The sequence below is a fragment of the Seriola lalandi genome, unplaced genomic scaffold (assembly GCF_002814215.2).
Source record: "Seriola lalandi dorsalis isolate HSWRI2012SDOR001 ecotype SW California unplaced genomic scaffold, Sedor1 jcf7180002054494, whole genome shotgun sequence".
Taxonomy (NCBI): Eukaryota; Metazoa; Chordata; class Actinopteri; order Carangiformes; family Carangidae; genus Seriola; species Seriola lalandi.
In genome coordinates, this window is record NW_019525047.1 from 638,889 (window position 1) to 655,632 (window position 16,744).

The 16,744-nt window shown below is 40.0% G+C and overlaps 2 protein-coding genes across 5 annotated transcripts in view; both read left to right on the forward strand.

Annotated features, from left to right (window-relative positions):
- Positions 1–1,705: 1,705 nt before the first annotated feature.
- On the forward strand, positions 1,706–6,371 carry LOC111659833 (cAMP-responsive element modulator-like). The gene is made up of 3 exons (XM_023412903.2): positions 1,706–3,055; positions 4,423–4,567; positions 5,903–6,371. Exons 1-3 carry the CDS (start codon positions 2,896–2,898, stop codon positions 6,045–6,047), a joined length of 450 nt encoding a protein of 149 aa, XP_023268671.2. The 5' UTR covers positions 1,706–2,895; the 3' UTR covers positions 6,048–6,371.
- Positions 6,372–9,569: 3,198 nt separating this feature from the next.
- Positions 9,570–16,744, forward strand: part of ccny (cyclin Y) — a 37,710-nt gene continuing 30,535 nt past the window's right edge. For all 4 annotated transcript variants that reach the window (XM_023412930.2, XM_023412932.2, XM_023412931.2 and 1 more), the window contains exon 1: positions 9,570–10,269. In XM_023412930.2, the coding sequence (XP_023268698.1) occupies positions 10,116–10,269 (154 nt within the window). In that variant the 5' untranslated portion in view covers positions 9,570–10,115. The remainder of the gene's footprint in view (positions 10,270–16,744) is intronic.

The window sequence follows — 16,744 nt, forward strand, 5'->3', positions numbered from 1 at the left end:
ACTCTAATTCTCTTTAATCACTAAGGTGAAATCAGAGTGACCACCCTGATCAGCAGCCCCATCAGTGCCTGTTAGAATGGACCATGTGAAGATAAAAGAGAGATGTCAGCCACCTGGACCTGTGCCTTACGTTGATGCACCTGTGTGCCAGCAAACCAGCTGCAATCAGTCTTGTAAGCATGACTGAAAGCATATGCAATAGCACCAACTACACCTACTACCTCTTCTACTACTGATAGTGATACCATTACTACGGCTGCTGCAACTTATAGTCTTTTTAATAGAACCACCACTGCTACTGCTAACAAAAACAAGTTTACATATACACAGCCGCCACCACCACTTCCTTGTCTTATAAAGTTTTCATGTCTAATGTGTTAGCAAACAGTTGCTTTTGTACACATCCAGCAGACACAGAGCAACATTATCATCCTGTTACAGTAATATTTATGTGCACCAATTGAATGCCAGTCCAATATTCACTCTCCTTTTGGCTCTATTGGTGGTCTTCACAACTCCTGAGGCAGATTCCGGATGTAAGTCTTTAGCTTGCTAGATGTTGAAATGTGCGACCAAGAGCCAAGGGTAATTGTTTGTGTCTGATATTTCGTACTAGTAAATAATTTCATGTGTTGAGGGAACAGTCTCAAAATTCATCAAAAACCCTGTATCAGAAAAATAGTCCCAAGTTGACACTAACAAACACGGATACACTATCATATCATTGCAAATGACAGACACTTTGATCAATCTCAACCCACCTTTTTTAACATGGTTTGCCATAGTGATGTAGTTAATAATAAACTGTTACATTGAGAAATTATGGTTGTGTAATTAAATTGCCTAATCTATTAACATTTGCTTGGCCCTTTCACTTGTTTATCCTCCCAGTTGAGTTTTTTCCAGGAGGACCTGTCAACTTCCTGCCTGAGGGGACACAGACCCAGCCTTCTATGGCCATGACCGGCACACAAACACCGGAGCCTCCACCAAGCACCTTTCAATACTATGGGGAGACTCTGAATTACGCGAACCGTTATTCTATGCCTCCAATGCCAGGTAAATTTGTTTAACTTTATTTCCAGGCTTGGGTGTATTGTAAAAGTATCAGAACCTATACAGTTGCTGTATGGTGCTCAACAGTTATCACTGTCACAACAATAGGGTCCAGAGTTTGATTATTTACCCCAGTCCTCTGCATGGAGTTTTCCCCTTCTTTTTCTGTTTGTGTAGTGTTCCTCTGGGTCCTCCAGTTAATTCCCCATCAAAAGACAGGGCAATGATACTTGGTTCTTTGCCCATGACCAAGGCAATGGTCTCAGAGCTTTAGTAATTATATAATAATAAATAACAATAATAATGTCATACTGTGCAAAAATATACACAAAAAGAGAGTAGAAACTTTGTTGTTGCCATAAAAAAAAGCCTGACGTATGATTGTGTTCTTGGTAACCTTATGTTTCTACGTTTCAAAGTTGGATTTTTTCAAGGGGGTCCCATCAAGTTTCTGCATGAGGGGACACATAAAATGATGTCTATGGCCATGAGCAGCACACAAACAGTACAGCCTCTGCCAAGCGCACCTGTGGACACCGCTGTGTACAACAAGGACATGCTGCATGGCCTCCAGACGAATAGAATGTCAACAGTGTCAGGTAACACGCTGCACAGACCACTGCAACTGAATTGTTAGTATGGGTAGAAAAAAGATAAGATAGGGATAGTTGTTCAGGGTTTCCTGCATCAACTCTGTAAACATCAGATGAAATTATTATAATGATGTGAAACTAAATCAACCTTCGGGGTAAAGAGACAGCCACTAAATCACACAGAAAGGGACACATGTGAGCAGGACCACTGTTTGGATAAGATACATGCCAATTAATATAGAATTAACAGGTTTTGTTAAACTTAATTTAACAACAATTAATTAACTCTGCACTCGAATGTCCTGCCTGCCTGCACAGAGAACAGCTGTGCACACCACTTGAATTGGGTTGTGTGTTACCAGGTTGTAGTAATAACAGATGGGTTGAAATTGTATGTATGTGTGTGGATTTTGTCCAGCTTGTGTTTCGTACACAGTCTAGCAACTTGGATAACGTCAGACATACAAAAAGTATGGATCCATGTATGATGAATATTTATAATAAAGGTTGAGGGCCATGCATATTCCGGGAGAATGCCGGGAGATTACCTAAAATACGCTAGAGTCCAGGGAAAAATGCATCTTGGCAGGTATGATATAACTTGGAAGATTTTAACATTCACAGGGTTTATTTTAGCACTTTTACTTTTGATACTTAAAGTCCTTTTTTTTTTTACTTAAGTTACATTGTCAATGCAAGAATTTTACATGTAACAGAGTATTTTCACTTCAGTAAAGATCTGAATAGTTCCTCCACCACCTCCCCGCTGTTTCATATTCCTTTAACAGAACTCAAGTCCTCTTTGTTCCTCTGTCATGCCTGCAGAGGGAGCCAACTCCTTTAGCTTTGTCTGTGAAGTTTATCAGCTGAGAGATAATATTTTGCTGTGGTGGTGAATAAATATACAGACACTCTGTGGTATTAAAGTATCATTTTCAAAGTGACTTCTATCAAGATATACCATTTTTATTTCTAGCAATTAAAAAGCACTGTATGTTAGCAAATGTTGTTTCTGGCTTACACACACAAAGTTTTAATCATAAAAGAGGTTTCTGTGTTTGTTGGAGCCCAAATGATTCAAAGCTCTACTGCCTGTCCATTTTCAGCAAGCCATATCTTCAGTGTTGTCCTTCAGTCTAGCTGAAGAACATTCCTTCCCAAAGACAAACAGCAGAGCCCCTGACTCATAGTGCTGTGTTGAGTAGAGAGCAAACCATACTGTTGACATCAGGAGGCCAGTGATGTCATGCTGATGTCAATGCCTCTAATTGTAAATTGCACACATAGCCTTGCTGTTCGCTGTGGTAACATTTCAGTCAGAGAGAAGACTCTGAAGGGGACACTTTCTCTTGGAAAAGCTGGGAGTAGATTTAGTATGGCTGTAACTGGGGATGAGACAGAAACAGGTATGTTTGCTATCATCTTCTTTGCTGCCTAAAAGTCTTTTTTTTTTTAAACATTCTTGTTAAGTTGAAATATTAATTTCTGAATGTCTTAAAATATAGTGAGTGGTAATTAATGTCAGCAATCAGTGTGGGAAAATTCAGTTAATTCAGGAGTATTGGAATTAAAAAAGTTATTTTGAGCTTCATTACATATTTATACATGTTTTTCAGTGACTACACCACCACCATTATAATATCCAACAGTTCCTTAAAATAAGCTGGCTTCTCTGAGTAGCTGATCTCTGATTACAAAAGTAGCAAAGGATCCAACGAAATATTAGCCTCATTTTCTCTCACAGTCAGCTGCAACAAGCTTATAAAGAAAGAAACATTTTCACTGGCCCTGCTTGTGTGTCTTTCTCTCTCTGTCTCTCTCTCTCTATATCTCTCTCTCTCCCTCTCTCTCTCTCTTTCACCTGCTGGCTCTCACTCTCTCTCTCTCCCCTCTGTGAAATGCTTCAGTGCTCTGCCCACTCACAGCACATAGCAGCAGTAGCTGACGTCACTGCTTTTCCTGGAACAGGCCCCCAGCAGCGACATGTAAATGTGAACCAGTGAATACGATGTACATTGACGTCAGCCACTGGCCATGCTGTGATAATATGCAGTTCCCTTTGATTCCAACATATCACAGAATTAATTATTAGTGTATTATAATACGAGGGGCAGTGAGTTCTACTGGCACTGAGCAAACAGTGAACAAAAGGATAAGTAGATAAAGATTTCACCATCTGTAACTCTGTACTTTTTTTTCAGTGCCACACATTTGATAAGATCTTATCCTAAGGACCTTTACAACACAATATGTGGTTGATTTAGTTTGGAGGAAGATAACTGTATGTACCCTGGGGAGATAAAAGAAGAGGGAATTAATAACATTAGCCTAAATTGCCAAAAATAGCATTCATTAAGTTAGCATAATCTGATAATTTTCCTGCTCATTCTCGTTTGAATAGGACTAAAGTCCATACAAGTCCATTCATTTGCAAAGCATTGGCAGTTAAGTTTAATTAAAGTTTAATCTTTAATGAATTGCTTTGCCCCATTAAACTGTAACATAACTTATTTTAAGGCTTGCTGTGACAATAGTGACTTGCTGTATGCACAATTGATAACTTAATGGGAGGGCACAACAGATGTTTCCTAGGAACAAATTCTAACAAATTACTGAAGTCTTTAAAACGTAAGATATTGCTTTAGTCTGACTGGTGCAACCTAGTTTAGGAAATCATTAGTTTGAAAATAGCAACTTTAGTAGTTTCTTAGGAAGAATTTTATACACAAGCTTCTTAATAGATTTGTAATGAGCTTGTTTTGTGTCTCCCCAGGTTCCACAGGTGACTTGACTGCCAGCCAGCTGCATAAACCTAGCTCCAGCCTCCCACAGGGGGTGGCAGGAGCCAGTGCTCATACCCCAATGAAACCTGTCGCAGACGCCTTACAAAAGAGAGAGCTCCGCTTGATGAAGAACAGGTAGAGAGGACCATTCACGCTCATGAGCCTTGACATTAGACCGATAAATGAGCCATACCTATATTAGCAGCAGATATTGTCAGCTGATATTGGCTATATTAGATATATTGGTATCAGTGTATATAGTGGCTCGTAATTAAAGTGAAATTTCGGTACAGAATGACAAAAATAAGGAGCTTATTTGCTTTCTTACTGCGCGCTACATGAGATGATTGATACCGTTCTCATGTCTACGCTAAGTGGAGGAGGAAAGGGACAGCCAGCATCTGATTAGCTTAATGTAGCGTAACAACTGGAAGTAGGGAATGCACCTACTGTGCCAGGACCTTAAGCTCATTAATGAAGACATTTTACCTTGTTTATTTAAGAGCTCTGTTACATTACTTTTTCCAACAGAGTGCACTGACTAACACATTTAAGGGATCCTTACCCAAAAATTTTCTATGTTTGTATAACAAAATGACTATTGGCCAGTTTATTGTTGGAACTCTCAAATGTTAATATCGGTATTGGCCTTAGACACAGCAGTCTGGCTCTATTGGACACCTTCACTGTATACCCTTGGAGACTTCCTTCCAACGTCCTTTCTGCTGTGCCTGCTGTGTAGTACACTAACACCTGGCAAACACCAAGTGCCACTGGATGACAATAGCTGCATGTCATAAAAAGATCCACAAGCCTATCATCACTTTCCTGCATGATTCCACACCATCCAGAGTCTTAAGCTGCTAATTCTTAGGTTGTCTGCCCATTATCTGCTCTGTAACGTATGGTATGTTTGGAGGGAAGGGTGAGTTCGCTGATATGAATTATTAGGACATTGAAAGTAGGTCAGTTGTATGTGGATAGGTCTGATTTGCTGGTCAGCGAAATTGATTACCCGCTGCTTTCAGTGTGATTTCTGCTTGCTGTCTGTGGAAGACTTTGAGCTCAGTTTGCTGTAAACAACTTTGTGTTGCTGCTGACGCTGACTCCTACTTTTCTCGTTTGCATGTTCCCTGTCCTCCCACATGATGATTTTTACTACGATCAGTCACCACTGAATCATTATGCTTGTTTATTTTTTGGTTGTTTTTTGGTTCATGACATCCTACTCCTTGGCTTGACTCCATTATGTGAAGTCCAATCCCGAAGGCGTCTAATGTCACAAACATGTTCATAATCATCAAACATTCTGTGCCCACACGAGAAAATCTTTTGTATGCTTTGTAATGGGAGCTCTCTTTCCCCCTCGATGTAAACTGATTTCATGGATAGAATGAGTTCTCTGTTGTATCTGGGAGAAAAGCCAAGATGTTATGGCTTCTTTTTCATGGTAACTGTTGTTGCCTACAGGGAAGCCGCCCGGGAGTGTCGACGAAAGAAGAAGGAATATGTCAAATGCCTTGAAAATCGTGTGGCTGTGCTCGAAAATCAAAACAAGACTTTGATTGAGGAGCTTAGAACCTTAAAGGACATCTATCGACACAAAGTCGAATGATTCCTCAAAGAGAGAGGAGGAACCACGACTGTGTGGAACTGTGTCGTCTGCTTCTGTGGGGTGTCTTGAGGACTCTGGTTTTGCTTATATAGACACACGCACAAACACTCACATGAACACACACTCACACAAAACACTCCTTGTCCTTGCTGTTAAATGTGTTTACATGATGATGTCAGTGTTTCTGGCTCTGAATTACCCAGGCACCACAACCAGGAAAAACATGAACCTTGTTTCAGGTCAGGGTTATTGTCAGGGAGTATTACGAGGAGCTTATGTCCCTTTGCACAGGCAGGCTGCCAGAGCATGCAGGAGGAGAAAGAAGGAATATGAGGACCAACTGAAGTTACGGGTTGCAATACTGGAGCTGGAGAATCAGAACCTGACAGCCAGGCTGCAGTGCTTCAAAAACCTGAACATCCAAATACCAAACAGTTACTAATGCCTTTATCACCTAAACTGCACTGCATTTTACATTCTACTTTGATTAGTTGTATAATTTGGCTGTATTAATGTACTGTCAGTTGAAAGCCTTTGTGATGGTCTATTTTACTATGGATGTTTGTTAAGGGAAACACTGTCATAAACCAAATGTTCAAGGGAATCTGATCAAATTGCAATGTTTGTGTGTTATTTTACTCCACTTCAGAACTTCTGATGCAAGCACACTAACAGGAATTAACACCCACTGCATTTATCACCCACCACCCATCCCTCATATTTAACATACAGTCCCACCAGGATCTGTTGTGCATCTCTACAAGGACTTTTCTGCTTCTGACCTGTGGCATCAATATTTATTTGGGCAGGTTTCCCCTGCATTTTTAGACTTTTGAATACAACTGCATAGTTTGGAAAAAATAGAAACAAAAACGTGTCTTAATATGAACAGGTGTACATTTAGTTCACAACAACAACATACATGCGTTTGTGGAAATTGAATTAATTTACTGTTTTAATTCACTTTGCTTAGTCTCGGTATACCTGGCTGAATTTAGAAGTGCATTTATGTAACTCATTTGTTTTAATGTCAAAGTTGATGCTGAAATCCAGCTTTTTAACTTCAGTGTTGGTTTTATTTAACACATTAGCTGTTGTCTTGTCATCACCACGTCGTATTTAAAGGTCTTAGACAGATGTTTTTAAAAATGTATTTGCCTCAATAAAGTTCTTACTTGTCTCTCTATGTTGTTTTCACACACACACACACACATTGTTCACTGTTAACTAGGGTACTGACAGAAAAGAGGGCCTACATGATTAGTGTTTGTAAAGCAAGTCAAAACAAGTGAGTTTATTTGTTAACCTAAATTTGAGAGATTAATGAAAGAAAAATACCAAAGCACTTATACCTTTAATTAATCAAGCAATCACCCAGGTAAAAGTTCCATTATGAGTATTTGATAAAGCTTTCATTGCTGTGCGGAGTCTCAACCTTGGGTTTCTGCTCTGAGAACAATGTGCTGTCCTTCCGTGATAACTCGACTTGATGGCAAGGACTCACTGGAAAAGCAGATCTTCTCCTGACTCATCTTTTGTTGCCTTTTGTAGATGACAGGCATGTTGTGGAAGAGCCATACTGTTTACACAGTTCATGCTGGAAAAATGTTAATATTTAAACACTGGCATTCTCCTCCAGAATTGGTTGCAGTAAAAGGGAAAGTGTGTAGGTTCTATAGTCAGATATTGGCCAACAAATCCTGATATGAGAAGATTTAACAGCAAAAGAACGTGGTAAAGACACAATTGAAGTTTGCATTTCTATAGAAAAAGACTAGTATAACACCTCAAGTAAAGATGTTTAAAATGTCTCTTATTGTTTTTTTGTGCTACATCTTCACTGCTTTGTGTTTGGTTGCAGTGACTGTGGGTCTCCTGGTTTCACTCCCATGCACTGTTTATTGGTGAGTCATAATTGGAAGGAAAAAAAAAAAGGAACTAAGGAAAGAATCTAATACCACCGAGACTTGCCTTGCACCTGGGCCTATTGTGAAACCTTATTCCTGTCCAGCGTATAACAAAACACAGACAACTTCCACACTGATAGAGACAAAACTGTGGAATGCAGCATTGGGGAAAAGGAAATACTGTCCGAGTGTAAACAGAGACAACAGCAAATGAAACATCATTGTCTCTGGTGAAGTCGCTGATCACTACACAAATTGATTTGTCTATAATATGTAAAATGCTTCCAAACGCAGCTACAGCACACTCTTTAGTCTGAGATCTTGGTTTGCTGGATTTTCCTTCTTATAATTTTAAGATGAGAAGTGAAGGTTTTGAGACAGATACCCCTTGCGTCATAGGTGCAAAAAACATCTTTCAGATCACAAAATGCATTTTCTTAAAAACCCGGAACAGGCTGTAATGTCATTATTAAATGCAATGCAGCTGTAGTACCAGCAGGCTGCACTACAGCATCATGCCTGATCTTTTAGTACAGCATTTCAACCTGTGCAATCATGCAACAAGCCCATCTTTTCTCATACATCCCTCAGTCTCCAGCATCATCACTGTTAGTCTCAGGCATCAGCACACACTGTCCCACATGTCAAGCGAACATGTGAATGGATTAGGATATTCCTCAGGACTCCACTTTGTTTATGTTAACCTCAACTAATCCAACTTAATACTGCAGAGAGATTTGAACTGAGCAGCCATTTTACTCTGACACAGGCAAAGTAAAGCCCTAATGGATTTGTCAGTCATCAGACAAGATCAAATAATTAACTGGCACACAAATATGGGTAAGAAGGAAACGACAGATGTCCATGTTTGGGTTCACAACAGGAAAAATAAACAGGCACACTGCTATAGATGTAGCACTGCAGCCAACCCACCTGGTTAAGCAAGAACAAATTCCAATATATGCTTAGTTTATTGTTATTATAATAACTGTAGATAAATATTAATGAAAAGGAACAATCGAAAATAGTGGGCCACAGGAACCCACTTGAATCCTTGAGATGTTTCTATTCTATTCCATTATACACTGTGTTTATTTTATTTTATTTATTTTATCCCCTTAGATCCCATGCCGTAATTGTCCATTTATTACACACTTGTAACCACCCACTTGAACCGGAACCTTTTCCATTACAGCCACAGTGCTGTAGGTTTTTTAAGATATGTTTACTTGCTGCCGGACATATTGTAATTTCTACTTGCATTCATATACGCCCCCTTTCCCTCAATAAACTGCAAGAGATGTATAAAAAGCGAACACTAAGACTACAGAGTCAGCAACAGAAGCTAAAACGGAACTCTGCTACTGTACTTTTTTCTGAGCAAATTGTTTTTAAAGTTGAACAACATACAAAATTCAAACAATACCACAAGATCCAGAGGTTTAACTCAAAACGGTGGCTAAATTCCCCTTTACTCTCACAAAACACAATTATTTTGTTTTCTGTCGATCTTTCGTAGGTAAAAACCACTATATGGAATCAATTTAAATTTGCGAAGCCATTTCTTATCTTAATTCCCCCGCTTTACGGGATGCAATTGAAAGCAACACGGCAGCGGATGTAGCAGCAACAGCAGCAGCAGCAGCAGCAGCAGTCTACACTATATCGGCAACCATGTAGCGCTGAGAGCAAAAACATCCTCTCCCGACAAACTAAAGGATCATGTCCTCTTATTCATTCATGTCGCCATAAAGTAACGTGTGTCAAAATGTGTGTGTGAAGAAAACCGGACTCGCGGATGGGAATTACAAGGCGACGGAGTCGACAGTGAAACCGAAGCCTGTTAATATAGAGGCACTATCTGCCCTCGCCTGGAGGTTTGGAAGGGGACGGTGGGCTACTCTTGATTTATTAGTCTACTTTGGTGTTTTATCAGCTTTTTAAATGACTCCACTTATCCATCTAAGCACATTTTAGAACCGAGAGAAGGGCGTGTAACGCTAACGGATAGCGGGCCAGTTTGTAGTTTGCACCAGGTCTGCCTATCCGCGTTACCGCCCCGTTTTTTCTCTCTTGTAGTAGCGCTAAAAGCACAGCCAGAGGGCTGAAGACAGGCTACACTTTTGGGAGAGGACACCAGTCGCCAAAACCTGCTTACACCATGGGGAATACAACCTCCTGCTGCGTGTCGTCAAGCCCAAAACACCGGAGGAACAACCACTCTCGGCTGGAGACCTACCGGCCGGAGCCGGAGCTGAGTCGCGAGGACACGGGCTGCAATCTCCAGCACATCAGCGACAGAGAAAACATAGATGGTAAGATGCAGACTTACCCTCTTTTCACTGATGTGCCTGAATCACATTTAAATAGCCTAATATAAGAAGAACTCACAGAAATTGCTGAAAATTATTATTATTATTATAGTTATTACCATCATCATCAAGGTCCATGGTAAAAGGGATGTGGACATTGATTTTCTTATTCTGTAAATACTTATGCCTCTGCAGATTTAGGCTGCAGGATTAACAGATAATGAAAACTTGCAACATCTGTGCAAAGGACCCACCCACTCATCCATTACACCAATAACTACAATACTGTAGGCTTCCTTCTCAGTGAACTTCCAGCATTTTGGAAGCCACAGCCATGAGGCAGTGGTTTCCAGGGTTTCAAATTAACAGGGGTTCCCTGAGCCATTTGCTGCAGGTCTGCTTTTAGAAATAAGGTGTTATGATCATTTCAAGGCTCATTGTTACCTTCTATTTGTATAACAAGCCTCGTAGCTGGTGCTGGTTTGATTAAAAACCTTGTGATTTGTGGTCCATGTTGTCTCTTTGATTGGCTTGTTTGCTTAAGAAATTTTTAATCTGTCTGTTAGGCGTGGATGTTTTAATTTTCACAGTCCAGAGGGAAGTTTGCTGAGGGAGACATGACTTGATGACTTGACCTTAAGCTTGCGTCATTTTTCACAATGTATCCATGTGTGAAAGTGTGCGTAGGGTTGGGACAGCGTATTGAAGGGTGAGTGTGAATTTGTGTTCCAGTGGGTGGTGACGTGATAATGATGGGTAGTGTTTATGGCAGGGTGCCCCTTCTCTTCCTTTGGGGAACTGAGTAGGATATGATCAGTAACAAGTTTTAACCCTCATTAACACCAGCACAATCACATTCTGTTGTACATTTTAGATCTACAGTTTTGTAGATCTTACCCAAATAGATAAAAAGTTTTGAGAAGGGATGCCTTGAAGCACCATTGTGTCGATTTCATCAGGATCTAATGAGGTGTAAAGTGTGTCTAATTGTGTGTCATTGACAAATAAAAACTTTAGGAACCCCAGTGATTCGTAAGGAAATGGGAAGGAGAGGGATGCCAGAAAGGAAATCATCCCAGCATGCCACCACAGTCAAGAAATTACCAGTGATGCTTGACGAAATGTGCAGTTATTAGAAAACATGAAACATTAACAGGAAGTTGTCCCAATGATAGTTGTTTGGGCATAATCAAATCAGGTCATGGCTCATCAACCCACTTGGCATCACATTGTCTCAGTCCTCAAAATGAGTCAAGATCATGGTTTTCGTCCTGCAGTGCAGAGCAGAGTGGATACGAATAGCACAAACAGCCCCTCTCAGGGTGGTATGATGTCGGCCAAAAGCAGGTCAAAATGTCACTTGGACTTATGTCTGTCTCACTTTCTCTGGCATGGCAGGTTTCTTCCCAGAGCTGTATTTCTCACTGCAAAAAGGGCCAGTCAGCCTCGCTGTACTCCTCCCTGTGAGGATTGGACTCTCTGTAGTGAGTAATCAGGAAAGCCTCAGGGTCTGAACAGTGCCTTCTTCAGCAACTTTGTAATTGACGGAGCAGCCATGGAATGGGTCGAATGTGGGTTGACCAGTGTGGTTTTTAATGACCAGATGGATATTTACACTGTAATTTTGGACTACAGCTTTTTTTTTTTTTTTGCTGACACTTCTGATCTGGGTTGGGGTAGTAGCAGGGTTAAGCAAAGTACCCCAGACCTCCTTTCTCCCTAGTTACTGTACTTCTTCCTGCTCCTGTTGGGGGATCCCAAGGCACCCCTGGGATATATAATCCCTCCCAGCATGTTCAGGTCTACTCAGGGCTGTCCTTCTTGGACATATCTGGAACACTTCCATGGAGAGGCGTCCAGGGGGAATCCTAACCAGGTGTCAGAGCCCCACCCTAACCAGCTCCTCTCCATGCGAAGAAGGAAACTCAAGTTTGGTTGCTTGTATCCACAGTCTCATTATTTCAATCATTAGTGCCTGTGGTATTCATGTATTCTTTTGACCCCTTTAATGCCAGAAAAAAATCGCATTTTAACCCATTTTTTCAATGGTTTAGAGCTGAAACATCTAATTCATTAATTGATGGAAAAAAAAAGATCAACAACTGTTATGAGAATCAATCAGTTATTTTTCCAGCAAAAATGTGAACGCGTTTCCTGGTTCCATCTTCTCAAATGTGTAGATTTGCTTTTGTTTCGTCATATATGATAAAATGAAATAAAATAATTGGTAAAGTAATCTGAAGATGAACCGATGATGAAGGTAAATAGTCGCTGGTTGTGTTCACAGCACAAAGAATGTTAACTGAATCATATTTAATGTTTCCTCAATATATTCACTCAGTTCAGTCTGTGTAACCCTATAGTCAGTGCATGTCCACTTATTGCCAGAACACAAGGTGAGTCACAAGGATAATTCTTTTGTTGTGATGAAGGGAAAGGGAGGGCAAGTGCAGGTCTCAAGCTGGTTTTTTAGTGTTTGTCCTAAGCTGTTTACACAAGTCTTTAGGCAACGACCCTTTGACCCTGTCACTGGACCTCTAATGGCATTCCACAGCCAGAAGAGTCCTGAACATATACTGCGGAGCAACACAGCTTGGTCCAAGCAAATTGATAGTTGAGAAAGTCATATATACTGTAGGTCATCACGCCCAAGCCTGGATATAGTAAAAAGCGGGTATAATCTTGAGTACAGTGTGAACAGTAAATATTGAAATGTGCAAGGAGATCATGTGATAAAAGGAGATTTGATATCTTTCTTATGAATGAGTGAGAACATAGAAGCTCAAATGTTTATCTTGCCTGTTAGTTCTCATACAGATGGGCAGCATGATGGTGATTAAGTTCTTGAGGTCGGGCTTTCCATCCGCAGACAAGCTTTTCTTTGCTGACTGCATGGCAGCTAATGAGCTTCTAACTTTCTCTGAGTGATAATTTTAGTAGTTATATGTAGTTAAAATCACTGCACAGCTGTTTTATTTAACTTATGATTTTGGTGAATTTTGTCAGACAGTGTCATGGTTATAAAATCAGGATTTTAGCAGTGCAGAGCAGCAGCTTGGAAATGATATCACCGGCTCCAGTAGGCAAACAACAATGACATTACAAGCCAAAAACTCAGTTTTCCCTGTCTACACTGAAAACTGAGCTTCAGAGGTTACATTTTAGAAAATACCCATGGACAGGACCTTAACCCTATTTCAAACCTGTTTCGTTTTCTGGCAACATAAATAGAAAAACATGTAAATGAGAAGGAGGAGAGAAGCAGACATAAAGGGCTGAAACCGGCTGAAACTAGGCAGAATGCAAATACTACCACGTGGTCCAAGGTTTTGCCCTAATCTCGTTTGATTTGATTTTACCTGAACAAAATACAGTGGTTTTGTTTCCATATAGTGCATGAATGTGTGTTTTTTGTGTGGATACATTGAGCATGTGATTACAGAAAATCAGCCATGAGAACTGCTGACAGTGGTGATGACACACGAGGACACTCTCCCGTGTGCGCAAACACAACACACAGTGCTCATTGAGAAGCCTTCTTTCATGTAAAAAAGGATCTTTCAAGTGGACCCTAACACAAATCAGCAGTAAAATCTGATTTGCAAGAGCAATTGCTCACTTTCTGTATATTTCCCTGTGTTCTGCTCATAATTTATGTCAGTCAGAGGTAGAGGCTGCAGATTCATGCCTATTCTCGCAGCCAGTTTATCTCTATACCCATTTGTGTTCAGTTTGTCATGCTATATAATTTATATCCTACTTCACAGCACGTATAAGTATGCCAATACCAGGGAATGGGCCTCTTCGCACATCACTTCTCTTTGACTGTGATAAAGACATGTCGACTACTACAGATATACAGGCCTAAAGGGTAGTTAAACTTTATGGTTGCTATCAACACAAAGGTTAAGCAATTGAATCCCAAAGGGAGGAAATCACTCATGAAATACTCCCACTTTCCAGCAAGTGTTGTTCGACCGGTGGTTCGTGTGGTCACTGAGCAGATTCCGCAGTCGAGGTGCTTTCCAAACTAAATGTGTTTAATATGAAAAATGCATAGGTAGTTACATAAGGAAAGTAAAGTCTATAAATGGTGGCTTTTTGGATATTGGATGTTGTCAGATGGCAGCAGTGATGTGGATATAAAGCCATACACACAGCACAAAATACCTCTTTACACCTTTATCTGAAGCTAAGGAATCCAGCAATAAGAAGTGGCAAAATCTTAACGGTAAATAGAAAGATATTTAAAAATAATTTCTACATTTCTTGATGATAACAACATTTTAACTTGAGCAATTTGCTAAGTTTTTTCCTTATTTAACCTTATTTTTAACACAAGGGAAACTGCATCAGCAACAGCTCTTTTCTTAGGTCCTTTTGAGAAAAAATAGACCAACTGAACATCTATTTTTGCAGCAGAGGGAGACGAGGAAGTTTAGAGTAATAGGAGAGGGATATGGAGGACAAGATTATCAGCGATTACATATCGTCATCTACATGTATCTCATTTAGCTCAACATGACCAGGTTCAGTGCCACTGCAGCGCTCCGAAGAAAGAGGGACCCATTAAACAGCTGAGCTATTTTTAGCCTAATTTGATCAGAAGACATTGTAATGTTATATATATTCTGCACAGCAGCTCTAAGTGAAGGTGATGTCTCACAAATAGGAGAGAAAAGAAAGAGATATGGAAGACAGAACAGATGGATCTCTCACCCTGTTTGGGTTTTACTTAACACCGACATCTGTAAGTGAGCAATGGCTCCAGGCCCAGCATTTGTCTGTCTCATCAGTGTTAAAGTTAGTTATTTCTGGAGTACACACACACACACACACACACACACACACACACACACACACACACACACACACACACACATTGATGAGTCCCGCTAGCAGGCTAATTGAAATCTGGACATGGATTATTCATGCCTGGTTGATGAGCCTGGGGAGTCTCCTAACTATGAATTCCAGACGAGTTGACCTACATGTATGGTGTATGATACTATGATGTTTTCATTGTTGATCTGGTGAAAAATGCTCATTATTGTTTCTCTGTCTCAGGTAAAGATGTACACATTTAAATTGACAAGTTCCGTTTCTAACATGGACATAATTACAAACAGCTATTATGAAAAACTGTATGTGCATCACATTTTGACCAAATAAATTATGAATGCATAAATCATGTAAAAATATTTGAGCGGTGAAGAACATGAATAATCATGTGAATATTCTATTAAAAGGATTCTGAATTAATATTTCTGCAAGGAATTATCAACTATTTTTGGGATTGACTAAGCAATCTTGCCCTGTGCAGACTTGTGTGTTTTAATAGTTTTAAGGTGAAATCATCTTGTATTCAACCAAATTGTGGATTATAGTTAATATATAAAGCTTTAAGCATTACATTTGGCCAAACAGTACAAGTGATGGTGAATGCATTTGCAGCATTTTGGCATCTCCCCCTTATGGTACATTTTTCTAGTGAACTAAACCAGGAGAGTAAAGCTCTTCAAAACAATCCTGTGCAGCAAAATGACTAGTCAGAGTTAGAATCTGAGTCATTATCCACTGTTTTATACAGCTAATGAACAATTACTCAGGAAGGAAGCAGTCATAAAAGATGCAGCTTGCAGCAATAACAGTTTGGGTTTTAAATAGAGTGTTTGATGAAGTGTGAATCTTACTTTGTCTAATTTTGCCACAGTAAGCTCATGCATACTCCTCTGGGAAATGTAAGACATTTGGACTGGTAGGAATTATACCTCTGGATTTGGAGCCATGGAGCCAAGGTGAGGGCAGATATATCTGAACTTTCTGGGCAGAGTGAAAGCAGCTGCACCTACAAAAGTGAAAAAGTAGTATGTGTTTAGTGACATGTCAGTGGCACTCCACCTTGTTTTTGTAATTCACTCTTGAGTCAGTCTGTCCCTCAGTCTGAACTTCCACATTTTTCCCTCCTGCTGCCTCATGATTTTAAGTTGTGGATACACTGATATGATTTTTGGAGTATGTTAGGGTTGCAACAGTCTAGTGCACCATACCTGTGCTGATGCCGAACTTGATGATATGTATTGGCCAGCTGTGACCGATCCACATTACAAACAGTTTTCTTTGTCAGTCTATCGATTACCTTCAATCAATCATGACAGGCTGCAGACTCATTAAAGTCACCCCACTGAGTTACACACAGTGGACGTCGTTTACAGATTTTGATCTGAAAAAGAATTGTATCGACAGATACCCTGAACCTGATTGTTACCAGGGAGAGAAAAAGTCAGAATAGTGCATCCTTAATGCATATTGGTTTTAGTACGAATATGTACAAAATGTTTAAGCTTTTCAAACATACATGTATGGTTTATAAAATGGTACTTTTATTTTTTTGTTGCTTCTTTTACAGTTAATTTGACAGTTGTATTAAACGTGTATCAAAAATCACAGTCAGTGCAGTTACACCCTGTTCATTGGG

What these genes read in the sequence shown, in the direction of transcription:
- LOC111659833 (XM_023412903.2), top strand. Translation starts at nt 2,896, where the DNA reads ATGCTGATGTCAATGCCTCTAATTGTAAATTGCACACATAGCCTTGCT. An exon ending in TGGGGATGAGACAGAAACAG is followed by an intron (nt 3,056 to 4,422) that starts GTATGTTTGCTA and finishes GTGTCTCCCCAG; the next exon opens with GTTCCACAGGTGACTTGACT. An exon ending in CTCCGCTTGATGAAGAACAG is followed by an intron (nt 4,568 to 5,902) that starts GTAGAGAGGACC and finishes TGTTGCCTACAG; the next exon opens with GGAAGCCGCCCGGGAGTGTC.